At 41.4% G+C, this 19,756-nt stretch overlaps 2 protein-coding genes across 3 annotated transcripts in view; both read right to left on the reverse strand.

Annotated features, from left to right (window-relative positions):
* Positions 1–7,222, reverse strand: part of CARNMT1 (carnosine N-methyltransferase 1) — a 38,762-nt gene extending 31,540 nt beyond the window's left edge. The window contains exon 1 of one of the 2 annotated variants that reach the window (XM_026518829.4): positions 6,556–7,222. In XM_026518829.4, the coding sequence (XP_026374614.1) occupies positions 6,556–6,791 (236 nt within the window). In that variant the 5' untranslated portion in view covers positions 6,792–7,222. Of the gene's footprint in view, positions 1–5,971 lie in introns of both variants that reach the window. The other variant, XM_044391121.3, reaches the window with a different exon arrangement.
* Positions 7,223–7,727: 505 nt separating this feature from the next.
* Positions 7,728–19,756, reverse strand: part of NMRK1 (nicotinamide riboside kinase 1) — a 43,043-nt gene continuing 31,014 nt past the window's right edge. Inside the window, exon 11 of the transcript XR_008956906.1 lies at positions 7,728–9,401. The gene's annotated coding sequence lies outside the window, so the exon portion shown is untranslated. The remainder of the gene's footprint in view (positions 9,402–19,756) is intronic.

Here is a 19,756-nt window from a genome sequence, read left to right on the forward strand (position 1 = left end):
ACAGAGGAAAAAATTGAAATTCTATAGCATTTTACATGATATTATTCACAATTTGCATTCCAGAAGTTTCCAGATAACTCTAAAGGTCACTTTGGGGATTACCTATTTATAAAACTGAAAATGAACAAAAAACCCCATCATTTTTAAAAGCTGATTATTACATTTGCAGTGACTGCCATTTTACATCAATCAGATGGGCAAAATCTAAAAGCTTGACTACAGGAAATATTCCAAAAATATGGAATAACTGGAATATATATACATACTGATTGATGAGAGGTGCATAAATTAGTACAACCACTTTGGGAAATAATTTAGCATTACCCAGTAAAGCTTAATATGCACACTCCCTAGCAATTACAGTCCTAGACACATACTCAAGAAACTCTTGTAAATGGGCACCATGAAACATAAACTAGCTTCTTATTAGCACTGTTATATATAACAAACAAGAAATCTGCAAACAACCTAGTGGTCCATCACCAATAAAATGAACGAAGTACAGTAAAATCATACAATGGAATGCAATTCCATAAACTACAACTATACACAATATGGATAAAACTCATGAATGTAAATATTTGTTGAAAAAAGCAAGTTGCAGAAAAATACAGAATGTACAATTCCATCTTATATAAAAATAATATATTACAGGGACTGAACACATGTAAAAAAACTACAAAGAAAGCAAGGAAATGAAAATTCAAGTTAGTTATGTTCTTTGAGGGGAAAGAAGTTTTTTTTAAGCCAGGCGTTAAGTGCATGGGCATTCACTGTATCATTCTTTACATTTTATATATACAAACAAATAAATAAGTGTTTGTTTTCTTCTCAATGTTCTTTGGCATTTACTCCATACTAAATAAAAATGAAAAACACTTTTTCATTTGGTTGCCCGAATCTTTCTATTCATCCAAATAATCGTCTCGTTTTTATGCCAAATTACTGATCTCTGGATAGCAATAAAGAAGTTCTGAAGAAGCTCTTGAGTAAAGCAGTAACCTGACCAGGTATTTAGAAGCTTGTGCGTGGTGGTTGTGGCAGTCAGGGGCGAAGGGGGAATGGCAGGGTAACGTGGAAAGATTAAGTTGGCAGAGGCTACCCTGATGCTTGCTGTTGTCCCCCTAGAGACAAAAATAATAGTGAGCTGTGGAGTCAAACAGATCTGGATTGAAATTATGCGACCCTTGGCCAGTTACTTCCTTTCTCTGTATCCCAACTGTCTCACATACAAAACAAGGTACTACGTAACAACAACAGTGACAATGATGATTATAGAAGCTATCACTTACTGAGATTTAAATAAAAGCCAGGCCCTACACCAAGTCACTGAACATGGATTACTCTGAAAAATCTCCATAAAACCCCACGAGGTTAGGTACTATTATGTTCCTCTGGCAACGCAATGGGATTTCACTGAAAATGTTAACAAAGTAATGCACACAAATCACTTAGCCCAGGGCCTGAAACACAGCTCAAACACGGTAGGTATACCTCATTTATATAACTAATATGTTCACAGTGAAAATACAAAAAATGTAGAGAATTAGAAGTACTCCAGGAAAAAAAAGCTACTAATAATCCCTCTTCTAAAGGCAATCACTTCTAACTTTTTGGCATATTTCTCCTTGCTGTTGTTAAGAAAAAGTCATTTAAGTGCCTCTCTAGTCAAAACGTGATACACAAAACAGCACATCACTTGGAGGTAACTAGAAATGAAGAATTTCACACCCCACCTAAGACCTACTGAAATGTAATCTGCCTTTTAACAAGATCTCCAAATGATTCCCATGCACATCAACTTTTTAGAAGTACTTGTAATTCTTCACCTTTGTCAAAGAATTTTCCCAGATCAGAAAAAAAATTTCTCTAATGACTACAGTGTAAATGACTATAATGACTGTTAACATCCCACCTATGCAACCAAAATTTTCTTAGTTATTTCTCAAACACTGGGCATCTAGATACTTTCACTTGTTTATATGACAAACTTTCTGTGTTCTAAATCTGTCTGTATTTTAGAAAAAAAAATACTACGAATTCCCAAAAGAAGAATTATCAAGTTAGAAAGGGTAAGTATTGGGGCGCCTGGGTGGCTCAGTTGGTTAAGCATCTGACTCTTGGTTTCAGTTCAGGTCATGATCTCACGGGTCATGGGATCGAGCCCCAGAGTGGGCTCCACGCTCAGTGGGGAGTCTGCTTCCCTCCCTTTCTCTCTTCCCCTGCCCCTCCTCCAGCTAGCTCTAACATAAATAAATCTTTTTTTTTTAAGATTTTATTTATTTATTTGACAGAGAGAGACAGCCAGTGAGAGAGGGAACACAGGCAGGGGAAGTGGGAGAGGAAGAAGCAGGCTCCCAGCAGAAGAGCCTGACATGGGGCTCGATCCCAGAACGCCGGGATCACGCCCCGGGCCGAAGGCAGATGCTTAACAACTGAGCCACCCAGGCACCCCTAAAATAAATAAATCTTAAAAAAAAAAAAAAAAGGATAAGTATTTTTAACGTTCTTGATACAAACTGATTTTCAGAAGGACTGTACCAATTTACAATCCCATAAAATAGAGTAGGACACTAAAGGAACTATTTAAAGTGACCATAATGTGTTACGCAAACAGCAGAGCTGTGAAGGGTACAACTCAGGGTCAATTGGTTAAATAGTCTCACAGTACTTCGTTTCTAGTATTCTTGGGCACTGGATGCCCCACAACCTCCCTCTCAGCATCCCTCAAAATTCAACATATCGAAACTGAACTTAGCACATGATCATCACCCCCCAAAAACACCCTGCACTTCTTCCCATATGGCTGACACTGACGAATGGTACGCCATACATCCACTCTAGTCAGAAGCAAATGAGTCATCCTAAAATGCCTCTTCTCACAGACCCCACAACCACAACTCCAGATCCTTTTGATTCTACTTCATAAACTCTCTGCAAATCACTACCTCTCCCAGGCCCTCATTAGGTCTCTCAAAAGATTCCTAAGAGGCCTGCTCCCTAGGAATGCTGTCCCCAGATGAAGTCTACCACTCCCAATGAATTCTTCTAAAACACAAGTCTTGTGTTTGTCCCAACTGAATCTCAAGATTCCAGCCTATGCAAATAACAATCAATAAATGTTCAGTTATATACCCACTAGGTGCTATTTTTCATTCTCCATGAGGACTACTTAACTTCCATGATTGCCGGGTAGTTGAGGTAAGTTATGGATTGGTCAGAAGAGCCCGCACCTGTTTACTGTCAATTACTGATACAGAAGTGATGTAACTACACAGAACAGGACGAGGCACACTACCAATGTACTTTAAGGTGGGGGGGGCACACTATGACCCCCTGGCTATTGGGTCCATCTTATAAAGACTTTTGCTGGAACATAGCCATATGCATTTGTTCACATACTGCCTATGGTTGCTTCCACAAAGGGGCAGAGTTGAATAGCTATAACAGAGAATACCTAGCCCCTGACCTTAAAATATTCATTGCCCAGCCCTTTAAAGAATTTCCCAACGCCGCTTTAAAGGAATGTTTTACAACCTTCAGGCTCCCCTTGGTTCTGAACTTGGTCAGCAGCGAGAGGCCGTGAGGCCGTATCCTCTGGTGACTAAGGGGAGAAAATAGAGTGACCAGCTATATTTCAAGGGTATCTCTACCTTCAGCTCTCTCTAGAAGGCTGGTCTTGGCAGTGACCCCAACTCCTAAGTCTCCTCTCATCAGGGTGGGTCTGATACTGGGTCTGAGACAAGGACCAAGGTCACAGACCCATTCCTCTGCACCTGTTGAACTACTCTAGCATTCCACACAGGAAAAGTGTATCTTTTCGGAAGGAAAATGTCTCAATCCACTTTAAAAATTTATTAAAACACAAGGTTAACATTGTCTTACTAATATCACCACTTACTAATGCAGTGAACCACCCTGGACTTCAGGCCAGACTCTATCACAGTTTGATTGTGTAAGCCTGGGCAAGCTGTTCACCTCTTTATATTCCTATTCCTTCACCTGTACAAAAGAACTCCACATCCCAACTTTTTAAATCTTACTTAACTGCTATTTCTAAAAGTAGGATGTTTCTGACAAGACCTTTAATTTTTCAACTGTAGTATCTTCTAATGTGAGTATCTTCATTCATAACAAGATTGATATTTTAGGGATAACAACTTTTTTTTGTTTTTTGCTTGTTTTACTATTCGCCTCAATGCGACAATCATTTTTGCCTTAATCGAAATATGTCATCTAAGCAAAACCTGTAGGAAACACAAAATTAGAAGCCACTGGAAAAATATTAAGTCATTTCTTGCCCTGAGACCTTTAATCTAAATCCCCAAATAACGACTAAAAAAACATTTAGCGGTGAAACTAAGCTCTCCAAAACTTAGAAGTACTTGCTAAAGGTTCAGAATAGGATTGTCCATCAGAACTTACTACAGTGATGGAAAGGCTTCCATCTGCACTGTCCAATATAGCAGACACCAGCCACGTGTGGCTGGTGAGACTGAGGAAATGAATCTTAAATTTTATTAACTTAAGCTTAAATTGAGCCAGATGCGATTAGTGACTACAGTATTGAACAGCGCAGGTCTAGATCACAGAATGTTGGAATGGAACAACCCGGTGTATTTTCTGCTACAAAATGCTTTCTATACCCCTAGTCCTTCCAGTGATGTTTTTAAAAGCATATTTTTAATACTATTTTCAGGCTATTAGAAGTGTTTCATCAAGAGTACATGCAAATAAAAAGGATTGTTCTAAAAAAATGAAATTACCCTCAATCCCACATTTAACTGCTACAGAGGGACTGGAGTATAGGAAACTGTATCACGACCATTAGAATATGCACACAAGCACTCTTCTACATTGCCATGCTTGAGCCCCACTCCCAGTCAACGGTCCCTGTCCGCTCACAAAAAGGCCCATTTGATACCTAATCTTAAATATCAATTTTAAATTAGTCTTAATATATTAGAACCAGCAGAGACACACATTTTAACTAATTGGGTCCACTATCTTTCCAGGACACACTCCAGTATCCTTTTCTAGATTTTTCAATAGTAAAATGTACCAGACTTTTTTGTACCTACCTCTCCTAGCTATCTAAATCTAGGGTTAGTTGTTTCTCCTCCCTGTGTGACTGAAATACTTGCATCAAATTCAATTTTGTGGTTGTCTGCCTTCCTCCCTCTGTTGATACTAAATAAAATGCCCACACTAGTTAATTCCCTTTTGAGCTCCATAGGTAATGCAGCCCAGTTCCTACGCCTGGGTTGAATCAGATTGTTTCATCAAGATCTCTGCACTTCAAAAACTCCTGTTACAAAAATGCAACCAGATCCTAAATAACTTTAGTCTTTTATTAAGCAAGTTTCCAAATTCAAAATAGTAACAAACTGCCGACTTGTCACAAATTCACAAGCTATCTGGGAAGGACGAATGTATTTCTTTGCTACTACTTGTCTTATTTGTTAAAAATAGAGCTTCAACAACATATGCCAAGCACTGGTGACACAAAAATAAATAAGCCTCAGTCCCTGCCCTTGAAGAGGTCACAGTCAAGCAATTAAAAAAAAAAAAAAAGTTTGCATAAATCACAGCAGGAGCCCATCTAAGGGAACAGTTTTGCTTGTGCAGGTCCTATCTCATTCCAACTGCAGACTTAGAACATAGCCGTCGGTGGACTCAACTCTCACGAATAAAAGTGCTCTATTTACCTGAAAATCTAAGTCCCTTTCAGAACTTGGAATTATAATTTTGTGACTACGCTATTTTAACATCTATCCAGAAAGAAGAAAAATGGAAGTTAGGGTGTTTGAAAGTCCTACCACTGTGCCCAGCCCATAGTGAGAATTCGATTCATATTTGCAGAATAAAAGATCATAAAAGCGGTTCTTTACTGCGCCTGCTCTCATTTCCCTCTTTAATAATTAGCAAATTTTAGAACATCCGGACCACCTCCGACCTTAATTTCACCCACCAGTTAAAGACATTGAGCGCCATCATTCACCACTAATGTGCCTGTACGTTCAAAGCGCCAAGGGGGTTGGGGTGGAAATCTTATACAGCTCTCACAAGAACTGGCAACAGTTTGGGAAAATTCGTCCTACGGCATCCCACGTGTAGGTGAACTTGGGTTCTCCGTGTGTTCAGTTCGGAGGACATCGACAACACATACAGATCATGCCCAGCACTGGACGACTTTACCACCATCATCTTCTATCTGCAATTGTTAACAGGACTTTTCCGGTCACCCCACCGGCCTCAAAGCCAAACCTTTAACGAGGGATGGAAGGCAAGAGAGCTAATCTGATCCTGAGGTTAGAAGACACGAGGCTGAGCAGCAGACGGCGCGGCAGACACGCGGCTGTGCAGGACCGGGAGGGGCTTAAGGTGGTACGAGGTGACTCAGGGGCCCGAAGGTCAGATCTGGCGGCCCGGTCCGGGCGCCCCGGAGGCGTGGCGGCCGAGGGCGAGCGCGGCGGGCGCCCCCGTTCCGGCGGGTCCGCCGCGACCAGCGGGCACCTCGATGGGTTGCGCCGGGGTCCGCCACGGGCTTCTTACCCGTAGTAGCGGAAGGCATTAATGATCTTCCAGAAGTGCTCGCGCTCGAGCCGCTCCTCCTCCTCCTCCGTGCTGCGCGCGGCCGCCGCCGCCGCCGAAACCGCCGCGGCCGAGGCCAAACGCCCGGCGGAGAACTGCACTTCCACCTCCTCGCTCCCGCCGCGGCCGCCGCCGCCTCCCCCGCAGCCCTCGGGCAGCTGAGAAGCTGGCGGCGGAGGGCGCCGCCGTCGCTGCATCGCCGCCGCGGCCCGAGGCCTGGCTCGCTTGCGTCTCGCCGCGACTGAGAGCGTGGTGGCGGCTGCTCGGCCTTCCTCTAGACGGCGCCCGCCGCGGACATGCCCCCAGCTCGCGGTGCGCTCCGCCCCCGCCGCCCTCAGGCCTCCATCCGCGCCGGGCTCCGCCAGGTCTTCAGGAGCGCCCGGCACGAGCGCGCATGCGCCTGCGAGGGTACGACGGAGAGCTGCTGCCGCCTGCGCTCATTTGCTGCCGGGCTTCGGCGACGGCGCGCTGCCGTAAGGACGGCGCGCCCAATGGGCGGGGCGAAGGGTCAGGTGGGAGGAGCGAAGGAGATCCCTCGTGGGTTGGGGCTGGCACCTGCGAGAAGCCGCGTGGGTTGGGTTAAAGAGCCTGCGAGTGCTGGATTGTGGAACAGGCAGGTGAACTAAGTCTAAAGGAGGGAAAAGCAGAAAAAAGTTCAGCTTTGATGAGATTTTTATTAGGAATTTTTATTTAAGAAAATCTAGAGGGAAGGTCTTGCGTTCACTCTGATTTAAGTATTTCTAAATGTATTTCCATTTTTAATTACATAGGGAAGAGAGTCACCATCATCTTTTCAGTTTTTAAGGGCTTGCGAAAATCCTAATCCCGCCCTGACTGGTGATGGCATTAGATGATGTTAGAACCAAACTCTATCCAGTATCCGCGCTTTGGAAGACCACCAAAATGCACAGGAGCCCTAATGCCTCAGCATTGGCGCTTAGCATCTAATGGTAGCCCTTAGCAATGCCAGACTTAACTTGTTCCTCTTCTTCACCTACATACACTTTCTACCTCATTTGTCTCTGAGCTCATAGTTAAAACAGGAGCCTCACCCACATTTCATATTATTCTTAGGAAATAACTCATTTTATTCAATTTTATGTCCCACTCAGCATATCAGTCTTACAAGAAAGTACTAAAAAGACTGCTTTATTCAGAAGAGTTAAAAATGCCCAGGAAGCAAAGATTCCGTAAAAACATATAATCATACTGAAAAGGAAGTGGCTTCATATTTTCATTATTTAAATTAATAATTTAAAGGCAACGCTTTAAAAAGCCCTGTGGTTATTCTATGTTAATGTTCCATTTTTATACAAGATTTTTATAAAATTTTTAAGTCTTTTTTTAAATAGTAATGCAGTAATACATGGTCCATAATTCAAAACGGAAGTTCAAACGGTAACAAAATGAAGTTTCTTTACCCTTCTCCCTAGCCAGCCTTATCCTCGACCCAGACACAAAATATCAATTTCTTGCCCACTCTTTCACATTTTCTATCCAGTGCAGATTTTTCTTAGAGACCCGTTTGTAAGTTATATATATATTCTCATGTTATTAACTGTTACCAATACAGTTTTCATATATATATGCACACACCAATACACAAATTATATACGTAATAATTTTGATGCACTGATACAGGTCTGAATGACCTAATTGATATAGGCCAAAATGCCATGGATAAATATAATCAGCAACATACTTTTCATCATCCTACGAAGTATAATAAACTTTTTTTGAGAGAGAGAGAGGGAAAGATAGAGAGCAGGGGTGGGGGAGCAGAGGTGGGGGGGGAGAGAATCTCAAGCAGGCTCCACAATCAGAGCAGATCCCAACACGGGGCTAGATCTCACACCCCTGAGATCAGGCCCCCAGCGGAAATCTAGAGTTGGATGCTTAATCGACTGAGCCATTCAGGTGCCCCAACATTTTCAAATTAATTTCCTATTTAGAGGCTTGCATGATTCTGTCTCATTACTTGGTAAGAATCTTAGAGTCTGTGTCATTAAGGTGCTCAACGTTAATCTCAATTGTGATTTCACAGATAAGGAAACTAGGGAAAGATCCATTAAGTGATCCACGGGACACAGTACATTACTGGCACTACACCCACCTACCCAAGTCTCCTGCCTGTATTTTATGGGTATTTAGTTATGACACTGCTGAATATTATGCTATCTAACATTTGTTTAACATTTTACATTTTCCAAATTGTTTTTTTCCTATTGTATCACTTTATTTGTTCAATAACTCTGTGAAGAAGGTGTTATTATTGTCTTCCTTTAACAAATAAAGACACAGACTCAGAGAAATTAATAGTCTTGCCAAGGGATACATAAATAGCAGAGCTGACATTCATCTATTCATTCCTTTCAACAAATGTGCTGATTGCCTCCTATGTTTTCTGCACTGAGCTAAAGGCAGCTAGAAGCTGGGCTTTTTATTCTTGTTTTCTAGTTGGTAACTGTGACTGTTTGAAAAGTTATTTGAGACTTTGGTTACATTATTTCTTTTAAAAAAAAAAAGGTTTTATTTATTTGAGAGAGAGCAAGCATACCATCAGGGGGTGGGGCAGAGCAAGAGGGACAAGCCGACTTCCTGCTGAGCAGGGAGCCTGACTCAGGGCTGGATCCCAGGACCCAGAGATCATGACCTGAGCTGAAGTAGGACACGTAACCGACTGAGACACCCAGGTGCCCCTTGTTTACATTATTTCTAAAATGGACATATATCCCTTCTTACAGGGTCATCAGTAAAGAAGATCATTCTCACCAATGCAGGTGGGCATCATCCAATCCTTTGGGAGCCTGAATAGAACAAAAACAAAAACAGAACAAAACAAAAAAACAGAGGAAAGGTGAATTTTCTTGAGCTGAAGCAATCAGCTTCTTCCACCCTTGGATATCAGAGCTCTTGGTTCTCAGGCTTTCACACTCAGACCCGGACTTACACCATCAGCCCACTATTCTCAGACCTTCAGACTTAATATGCTTAATTTCAATTTTCTTCTCAATTGTGAATCTGCAAAATGACTTCATGTCTTATCACTAAGATTCTGTTGGAAACTACTCAACCTGAGTCAGATTTCTCAGCTGCAGACAACAGAATCCATTCTAACTCTTTGAAACAGAAAATTATTTATTAAGATGCTGGCACACAAAATTTTTAGGAAGATCTGGCAACCAAGCTTGAACGCCATACAGAAATAATATAGCTCAATGCCTGTTATTCCAAGGCAAGTGTTTCAATGGACACTAATTCCACTACTGCCCACCATTCATCACTTATAATGTTAAGGACCAAATACAGATAAAGCCTGTGCTAAAATTACCCTGAAAAAAAAAACCAAATGCTTCTGTCCTAAGATCAGGTTTCCCCATATGTGGCCATACCCCATCAGGCTCACGTCCGCCTTCCAAGTTACAAAGGAGTGCGGGGAATGTGTTCTTTAGCTTTCTAACCTCTAAAGTAGAGGAAGGCATGCGGGGAAGTGGAAGGAGGTGGTGTTTAGAGAGCTTATCTACATAACTGCCAGAATGACTATTTGCGTGTCACTAATCAACACTGTAGTCAATGCTGGTTGACTGGGTCCAAGTGACAAGTCGCAGGGCAGTGCGGAGCCAAACCACCGGATCTGGCTTAGGAGGTCTAGGCTATGATGTTGACGCTGACTTGAGTAGGTATATGACCTTAGGGACATCAACTAACCTCCCTGAACTATGCCCTGATCTATAACAATTGGACAATTGTTCTTAAAAGATCCTTCTAGCTCTAACATTCTATGGTTCAAAAATAATTTTTTTTAATTTTATCATTTTATTTATTTGTCAGAGAGAGGGGGAGAGAGAGAGAGAGAGAGAGCACAAGCAGGGGGAAGGGCAGGCAGAGGGAGAAGCAGACTCCCCGCTGAGTCCAAACTTGGATTTCCTGCTTTCAGTAAAATGGTTAAGGAAACCATCCCTTAGTTGTCCGAGTGTGCCAGCCAATTTACTCCCTCATTCTCAAGTTGGTTTCATAACGATTAAATGTTTGAAAATACAGACTCAGAAATCTGTGGACCTACTCATCTACTAAGCTTAAGTATAGAGGATTATACAATGAGAAGATATTTCACTGGAAGTTTCTATTTTTATATTATACTGGTTTGCCTTTAATCAGCTGCTTTACCTACTTTGAGGGTGGGAGGCATATTTGTTTTGTTCATGCCCAGATCCCCAACATCCAGTACAGTGTCCGGCATATAAAGATTTTCTATAACCATTTTGTGAAATGAACAAATGAATTTATAACTGCCAGGTACCATGCTAAACACTGCACATATATAACTGCATATGACATAATACAATAGTGTTGCCATCCTTTAAAAAAAAAAACAGATGAGAACACTACAAAGACTTCAAGTGACTCTATCAAGGTCATACAGTTATTAGATGGGAAAGCCCTGATTTGGAAGCAAGTCTACAAAGCCCAAAAAATTATTAACCACTGAATCTACTGCTTGTAGTGAAGTTGGTCTTGTTTCTCCTCAGGAAAGTGTCATGAAGTCCCTTTACTTTGGAAAACCTTATTAACTTGCCAATAATTATTTACAGAGATTTAACATTCTAGGTGGGCAAGAAGAGAGACAGATTTTGCCAACCAAACCTGAGAGATTAGATTGCCCTAGTAGTATGTTTGTAGAGACAAACTACTTTTTTACTCTTTATGTGAAATATCTTGATTTTTTATCAACACAGTCTCACACTGCTATTGACCTAAGAATCTTATGGACAAAAGGAGAAGGTCACTTGGGACTTCCTTGGCTCACTAACAGAGTTCCCATCTAATCATGATCCTTGTTCTAGGATTTATGATTTTATTCTTGGAATTCCTCTATTAATTCTGCTCTTCATGAGTCCAGTCTTTGTCTTAGAACTAGCTTGTTTTGCCTTTGTATTCTTTGTTCTAATAGCTGGATCTAGACAAAGTATACCATCATTTAGTCTTAAAATAACAAGCACACTCTCCCCTATAAAACTAGAGATATGACTCCTATAAATGGTTTCCTTGTACTTTTTGTGATTCTTTATATTGCTAATCACAGGAGCCAGGAGCGGTTGTAATATTTGTATGAACATTTTTTTTAATGTTCCCAATAGTTTTTCTCAACCTTGGGATGAAAATTCTATGACTACTGTTAATTTTTTTGAAATAAAAAGTAGGATAAGATGGATTTTTGTGTAAATTACAAGTGGTAGTTGGTTTATAAAATGTATCATAGCTTGTCTACTGCTGGGACAAGTCTTGTAGTCTTGTAGTCTTCCCAGGAACACTAAAGTAGTCTTTACAAAGTTATCTTTCCATCCCACAAGCTCTAAGTCTTTTTTTGTTGTTGCCATTGGGGAACATTTCAAATTAAAGTGATGCTTCAAACTGACATTATTCCAAGCTTTCCCATCCTAAAATCCAGGGTCCAGTTATCCTATACGCATACTCACGCATGATTAAAGTACCAGCCAAGCAAATGTACTCCCAAAAAACATTTGGGAAGAATTATATAACTATTACTTCCAAAGAAAGCATCAAAATAGTAATCATGGGGGGGAAATCAGAGTTTGTTTGGGCTTCCTTACGCTTACTTTACAGATTTTGTTGTGGGTGGCGGTGGTTTAAATTACCTACAGTGGCAAAGATGGGAGTGCCACCGAATTTTCAGGGTGAAAGGCCTATGCAGTCATCTGAAAGCTCTGTGAGAACCATGGATTTGTGCTTTGTCTGGGGACCTCACACAAGTAAAAAAGACCCTTTCTACTTCTCTCTTCTCTGCCCAGACAGTCTCTAAGAGCTTGTCCTTGTTCCACCATTTGTCCCTCAACTTTTCCGTAATTATTAAGAAGACATAATATTGGCCTATTCTCTTTGTATGACCAGAATCACTATTACACCATGACTCCAGGCTCTCCCTTTAAAAGTCCTATCAGTTTCTGGGAGGTTTCCTCATTGTCTAGCCTTCTGTGAGCTACACCTGTTGCCTACATTTGCTACTCAAAAGCATGGCCCTTGCACCAACATCATCGACATCTCCTGGGAGTTTCTTAGAAATGCAGTATCTCAGGCCTTACCTCCGGAATCTGAATCTGCATTTAAACAAGGACCCCAGGTGATTCATAGGCACATTAAAATTTGACAAGTACTGCTATAGAAACAACACAGAACATATATCTATGAATCCTTTTGCTGATAAATCAAAAGCTCATATGTATCTTTTTCTCTGAGAGCCGATGTCAGAATGAGCAGAACACCCAACTAAAAGAAGCTTCAGTAATAAGGACATTTACTGTCTTAAATAACATGAAGTTCCAAGGTAAGACAGGTCCAGTTTGAGTGCTCCATATCAACAACCCAGTCCCTGCCATCCTTCGCTCTGCTGTTTTCAGGAGGTTAGCATAGTTCCTCACAATCAAGATGGCTGCCACAGTTCCAGGCATCACAGCAAATCTAGCAAAGAAGATAGTCTGTTTCCTCCTATATATGTCCCTTTTCTTCAGTAGGGACAGCTTTCCTGGAAGCCTCCCAGTGACTTCCCATTAGTGCATCACATTCCCATTTCTAAAATAATCATAGGCAAAGGATATAGAATTACCTTGACAGGCTTAGACTAATTAATATCCTCTTCATAATCCTGAAACACATACCTGATCCTTAAGCCACTCAGCCCTCTTATCTCTTACCAGGAAGAAAGATGAAGGGTGGGGTGGAGATGGGGAGAGGTGAGCTTGCAGGGAGGGTAACTGACAATAACTTTATCTTCATGTGTAAACAGAAAAAAAAAAAAAGAATAAAGTAGGGATGACAGAAATCCTCTCTAAGGAAAGAATCGTCACCGATCTAATATATACCCACGCTAGAAGCCTAACTAACTACACATGGCCATATAATTAATGTTGGGCTTCAGTTTACTTTATTGCATTCTATGCTCTATGCCAAATGAAACCCTGATATGTAATTTACTTGCTAATAAATAGGCTTACATAGAAATTATTTGGGGCAGGGCTTGGTTTAGGTAAAAAAAAATCTGGTCTATTACAACACTTCTAACCTATCTGCCAGCCTTCAGACTTTCCTCCTGCGTATCAGATAGGGGAGAGTTCATAAGATTCTTTTTTCAATAAATAAGTTTCTTTTCCAAAAGTAAATTGATAATGTTGCTTTTCTGATTCAAATCCTTCAGTGGTGTTCCACTACCCTTCAGATAAGTTCTAAGTTATTGAGCATAACATAACATCCTTCCCAGTGGGCAAAAGGCAGTCTTTCCTGTTATGTTCCAGGAGTCACCTCCCATTCCTCAACTTACCACCCCCAAAAGTCACTCCTTCCTTTACAACTTCAGAGTTCTCCTTCCTCTGGTTCTGTGTTTCTCACACTGCTTTGTAAGTCGTTGTTAAAATATCTGGCTCCCCAGTGTTGGCTTATTGAATTTCAATTTTTTTTAAAAATTTAAAAATTATAAAAAAATAAAAGACATAAATAAATACTCAAAATATATGTATATATCTGGCTCCCAGGCAGGTTGTGAGCTCATTTAAGGCACAGACTGACCCTGCTCCCAAGACCACGTAGGTGATCTAGAAGCATTCAGTGAGCATATATAGAGCAAAGGTTGGCAAACTTCCACAGAGAACCAGATAGTAAATATTTTTGGTTTTGCAGGCCATAAGTCTATCACAACTACTCAACTCTGCTGTTATAGCATGAAAACAACCACACAGAACATGTACAGGGATGGGTGTTGCTGTGTTCCAGTAAACCTTTATTTTATTTTATTTTTTTTAAAGATTTTTATTTATTTATTTGACAGAGATAGAGACAGCCAGCGAGAGAGGGAACACAAGCAAGGGGAGTGGGAAAGGAAGAAGCAGGCTCATAGCGGAGGAGCCCGATGTGGGGCTCGATCCCAGAACGCTGGGATCACACCCTGAGCCGAAGGCAGACGCTTAACCGCTGTGCCACCCAGGCACCCCAATAAACCTTTATTTAAAAAAAAACCAGGTGACTGGTTGGATTTAGCCAGTGGAACATAATTTGCTTGCCCTGTTATAGACGAATAAATGTTGAGAATAAACATTTATGTGCCATAATGAGTTTGTCCCTTTTCCCCCACACTATCTTAAAGCCCTTGGGGGCCTCAAACACTATCTCTAGGTCATTCTTTATTGATCTGTCTACCAGATGACAGTTTCCCAGTGTCTGGACCTGTTGGCCCTTTCCTGGTTCCTATCAAACAGTGGAAGTAAGTGAGACAGAATAAACGAAGAACCATAAGCAGGGTATTTCCCACACACCAAGAGTCTGAAAGTGGACACTACATTTTAGAGATTTAGCAGTCACGAAGGTGGTGTTAATCCTGGGCCGTGGGGTGGGGGCATTGAATCAACCTGTGAGTATCAACCAGCTGAAACTCCTGATTTAAAATATAAAACACGAAGCTGGAATCACATTACAAAAGTGCCAGCATTTCACTGTCTTCCTAAAATCTCTAGAAAAATCTGGTTTTTGGTGGGAGGTAATGTTTCTTTCCCACTCTTGATGTTTCCCTCCATCAAAAGGGAGTTTAGTCAAGCGGTACCCCCTTGACATTCCCTATTCTACTCACTCTGCCTGGGCAAGGTGGGTTGTCTTCTCTGATTGATACATTTGGGAAGAATAAACTGGGCGTGCCTGACTCATCTCCTGACCTGATTTTTTTTTTCCTTCTTGGAAGTAAATTTGCTTGCAGTAAGCACAAGTTCTTGTCTGTTGCTCGTGCTGTAAAAGCCCTTCTCATTTGGGAAAGGTGTCCTGACCCAATGCTGCCTATGACCACCCAAGTCTCACTAATTCTGGATGGAGTTAGAAGGCCTGTTTGACACTCATGTTAAGACACATTCTCAAATGTAGGCTTTCTCAGTAATACAGGGGATATTTTGTCAACCATCTGCCTCTCCTTTGTTTTATTGTTCAGTGTGTTCTGAACCGGGTAGTAAAGATGGGAGTGTGTTAACTATATGTTCTTATTTTCTGTATTCATGACACTCTGCCGTCCAGGACCTCATTGACTGGGGCTAGACTGCCCCTCCAGGGCTCGCTAATTCCCAGAGATAGCAAATAACTCTCTAGAACCTTTCATATGCAAAATGACAAATCCAGAACCCATATCCCCCCAATCATCTCCTTTATCAAACTCTTACATGCTAAGCCAATATTCCCCTCCCCTAATCAATCCAGGACCAGGAACCAGATAATCTGGGACAGCCTGTACACCCTAGAGCCCGCTGAAATTATTCAAACTAGCCAGTCCTGAACCTACTTACTCTGCCTGGCTTTGCTTGCCTTGCCTTTTCTTTGGAGACCATGATAAAGCCCTTCCCCTTGCTCGTTCTATCTGCAGAACCCCCTGTGCTTCTCCATGTGGTCCTGCGTGGTGTGGTACACCCCCTCCTCCTGGTGACTGTGAGTAACAAACTATCTTTTCAGTGGCAGTCATCTCCTGATTTTTTGGTTTCACCATCCCTGAATAAAAATAAAACGCACATTCTAGAACAAGTAGGTGTTATTGGGCTCCTCCAAAGGCCTGAACAGTTAGCTACAGAAATTGATGTGAAGTGTGACTTTATACCACAGTCACTGATACCAGTTCCCCTTCTCTCCCCCCATATTTGTTTTTTTATCAGGAAGATGGGAACAGAATTACTCACAAAGCAGGGCTCTGATCGCAATAGTGTGCCCACTTTTCATTTACTCTTGAGATTCTGACCACTGACTTCCTACAGCAAAGTAATTTAACCAAGAATTTATCAGTCATTCTGCATCTTACTTGTGAAAGATTCTTAAGTGTTGTGGACACAAGAGAAACGTAATTCATGATCCAAACTTTTAAGTACAGCAGGGAAGCAAAACTAGAAAATATTAAACAATTGAGATGATCTAGTGTTACTATAACATAGAGGAAGTAAGGTGTAATGGGAATTAAGAACAGTTCAAAAGTGGCGTGAGAGCTAGATCTCAAAGGACGAATTTAACTCAAAGAGGTAAAGAGGTGGGAATGCTCTTTGCAGTCCAATTCAAGTTGGTTTGAGCCAAACGGAAAAAAAAGGATTTATCGTTTCTTATTACTGAAAAGAACAGGCACAGGTAGGTCTAGAAGCTCAAACTCTATCCTCAGGAATCTGCTAGTTGCTGTTTCTTGGCTTTGCCAAATACTACTCTTTTTTAAAGGTTCTAACAAAAGATCTGGGCAGGGGTCTCACTGGACAGCTTGGGTCACGTGTTCTACATTGAATCAGCCGCTGTGACCGAGGGGTTGTGGTGTGCTGATTAGTCAGGGTCCCGTGTCCTCCCCAGGGCTGGCTGTGGAGTCAGCCACATCCAAACTATGAACTTGATGGGTCTGATGTTTCTCAGAGGAAATTCCGGGTGATGCTACCAAAAGGTAAAATCAGTTCCAGACGGGAATGTATAGAAACCTTGGGTGTCGTGGGGAATAACAGCATGAGCAAGGCGGAAAGGAAGGCAAAGACCAGTCCGATGATAACCCACGTAAAGAAGCAGAGGGCAATACATTGCAATAATTCAGGTAGTATAAAATTGTTAGAAACTTTCAAAGTCAGAAGAGTTGGGATGAGTCACTCAGCAACAGAGATTCATTTTAGATTCTGAAGCATAGAGTGATATGACGAAAGTAGTATTATGGGAGGATTAATCGGGCAAGAGCCAGGGGATAAACTGCTCTCAGGAAGACCAGATGAGGAGATTGTTCAAATAATCCTGAAATGATGTGATAAAGATTTATGCTAGACAGCAATAGCGAAGGAAAGAGAGGAAGGTAAATCCAGAGCATAATTTCAAAGGAAAAAAAAAAAGGCAGCGTTGAATATAGGGGACGAATAAAGAGAAGAATCAAAAAGGATGACAATGGTTATAGCTAAAGTTACAAAGAGAAATTTATAAGGAGATTCTCCTCCTCCTAATGCCCCCGCCCCACAAGCCAGCTCTCTTATCCTGTGATTTCCATCAGCAGGCGGGATAAAAACTGCTAAAGATTCTGTGTGCTGGGAAATCATGGTACCCCACCTCCACCATCTTGTGTGATTCCACATTAAAACAGAAAATGATAGAATAAGCATAAGCAGTCCAACGGTCATGCTGTGTCATGTGACGATGCTGTGATGTTTGTCTACAATCACAAATCCCGTTTTACAGTTTTCTCCCATTAGAAATTCACTTGCGGGGGCGCCTGGGTGGCTCAGTCGTTAAGCGTCTGCCTTCGGCTCAGGGCGTGATCCCGGGGTCCTGGGATCGAGCCCCACATCAGGCTCCTCCGCTGGGAGCCTGCTTCTTCCTCTCCCACTCCCCCTGCTTGTGTTCCCTCTCTCGCTGGCTGTCTCTCTCTCTGTCAAATAAATAAATAAAATCTTTAAAAAAAAAAAAAGAAATTCACTTGCGGATACCCTGATTCACGCTTAGTTTATGTAAGCCAGCAGTGCTTGTAAGTAATAATGTCCTCGTTTCTCACCCTCGGGCTGAAAACACATATTCTTAGACTGTACATGTACTTTGGATTTTTTTTAAAGGCAACTTTTACAGTGGTGTTCTAATGCAACTGAAATTCGTTTTCCCCCCAGAGGAAATGAAAACAGGGTATTGAAGAGATATCTGCACTCCCATGTTCATTGCAGTATTATCCATAATAGCTAAAACAAGAAAACAACCTAAGTGTTCTTCAATGGACGAATGGATTAAAAAGATGTGATATATAGATATATATAGGTCTTTATATATATGAATTCCTATAAATACATATGAATATAAGTGAATTCTGAAATTCTCATTTATAATTTCCAGCTCTTTAAAAATAAAAGTGTATCTATCTAATCTTAGTAATGAGGGCTATTTGATAGGGGTACCAATTATATGTAGACATAAGGTATAGAAGAGGGAAGGAAAGATGACACATGCATCAGGTAAAGCTATCTCACGGTTGGGGAAAGGACTGACAGTAGCACTCAGGCAATGAGATTCACTTTCCTTTCCAGGTTCCCTTCTCTGCTCCCTAGATCGGAGGATTGATTCTCCTCCATTTTAGGAAACTGGAGAGATTCAATGGTTTGCTTGGTAGAATACAGAGAACGTGAGGATCCCCCGAGGAGTAAAGTCTAGCATGGGGAAAGAAAGCGGAGTACACGTTCACCATTTCAAAACTATTGAGTGCTGGGTTAATGGGGCGTGCAATCAGAGTTATAGTTGAAGGTCTCATCACAAACCTTCCACTGCCACCAATTTTAGTGATTTTTTTTTCTTTTTGCCTTTAAATAATAGCTAATATTTAACAGAGCACATATTCTGTGCCAGATTACTATGCTCAACGGAAAGCGTTTGCATGGGTTACAAATTTAATATTCACAGCAATTTTATAAAGTAAGTTTATCATTATCTCTCTGTTGCACAGACAAGGTGACTAAACCTCAAGAGGGACAATAACTTGCTTGAGGTCACACAGCTAGATTTGATTCTGCTGTACACGATGGACCCCGAAGCTCTGGTTTTCATTACCACGTTATACTCTTTTCCAAACAAATAGAGAAACTGTTCAATTTTGTTTAGCCAGGTTCAATGTTCCAGCCGTAAGACCAGGAGCTGTACTGCTGAAGCAGAAGGGGCAGATGGAAACTGGGAGGCATTCTCTGCCACATTCCATAAAGCAGCACAACCACGTTCTCCTAGTGCTGGAACAAACCACTGTTTCTTCAGCTGGGCACCAGGCGAAGAAATTGGCTTGCATTAGGGATTGTATTTTCTAGAGTGCAACCACATTTAGCCTCGTGGGATGCTTCGACTCTATGTATATTTGGAGAGCTGATGAGAGACCTTATAAATTCACATCTCATCCAATGGTACCTGCCAGGCATGCCCTGATACGAACCCCTGCCCCATCTCTCGCTTCACTAAGCCTATATAGTTGATTGGAATTTGATGCAACGGCACTCTCCCTGCCACCCCGTCTCCTTTCTACCCACCTTTTGAAATAATCTTAGACTTCATTTTTTAAAAAAGATTGTATTCATCATCCTTGAGTTTCATTTCACATCTTTATTTGTACCCTGATTACATGTCTTTGAAAGCTTATTTGTTTTGACTTTCCATTGCC

The sequence above is a fragment of the Ursus arctos genome, unplaced genomic scaffold (assembly GCF_023065955.2).
Source record: "Ursus arctos isolate Adak ecotype North America unplaced genomic scaffold, UrsArc2.0 scaffold_33, whole genome shotgun sequence".
In the NCBI taxonomy this organism is placed as follows: domain Eukaryota; kingdom Metazoa; phylum Chordata; class Mammalia; order Carnivora; family Ursidae; genus Ursus; species Ursus arctos.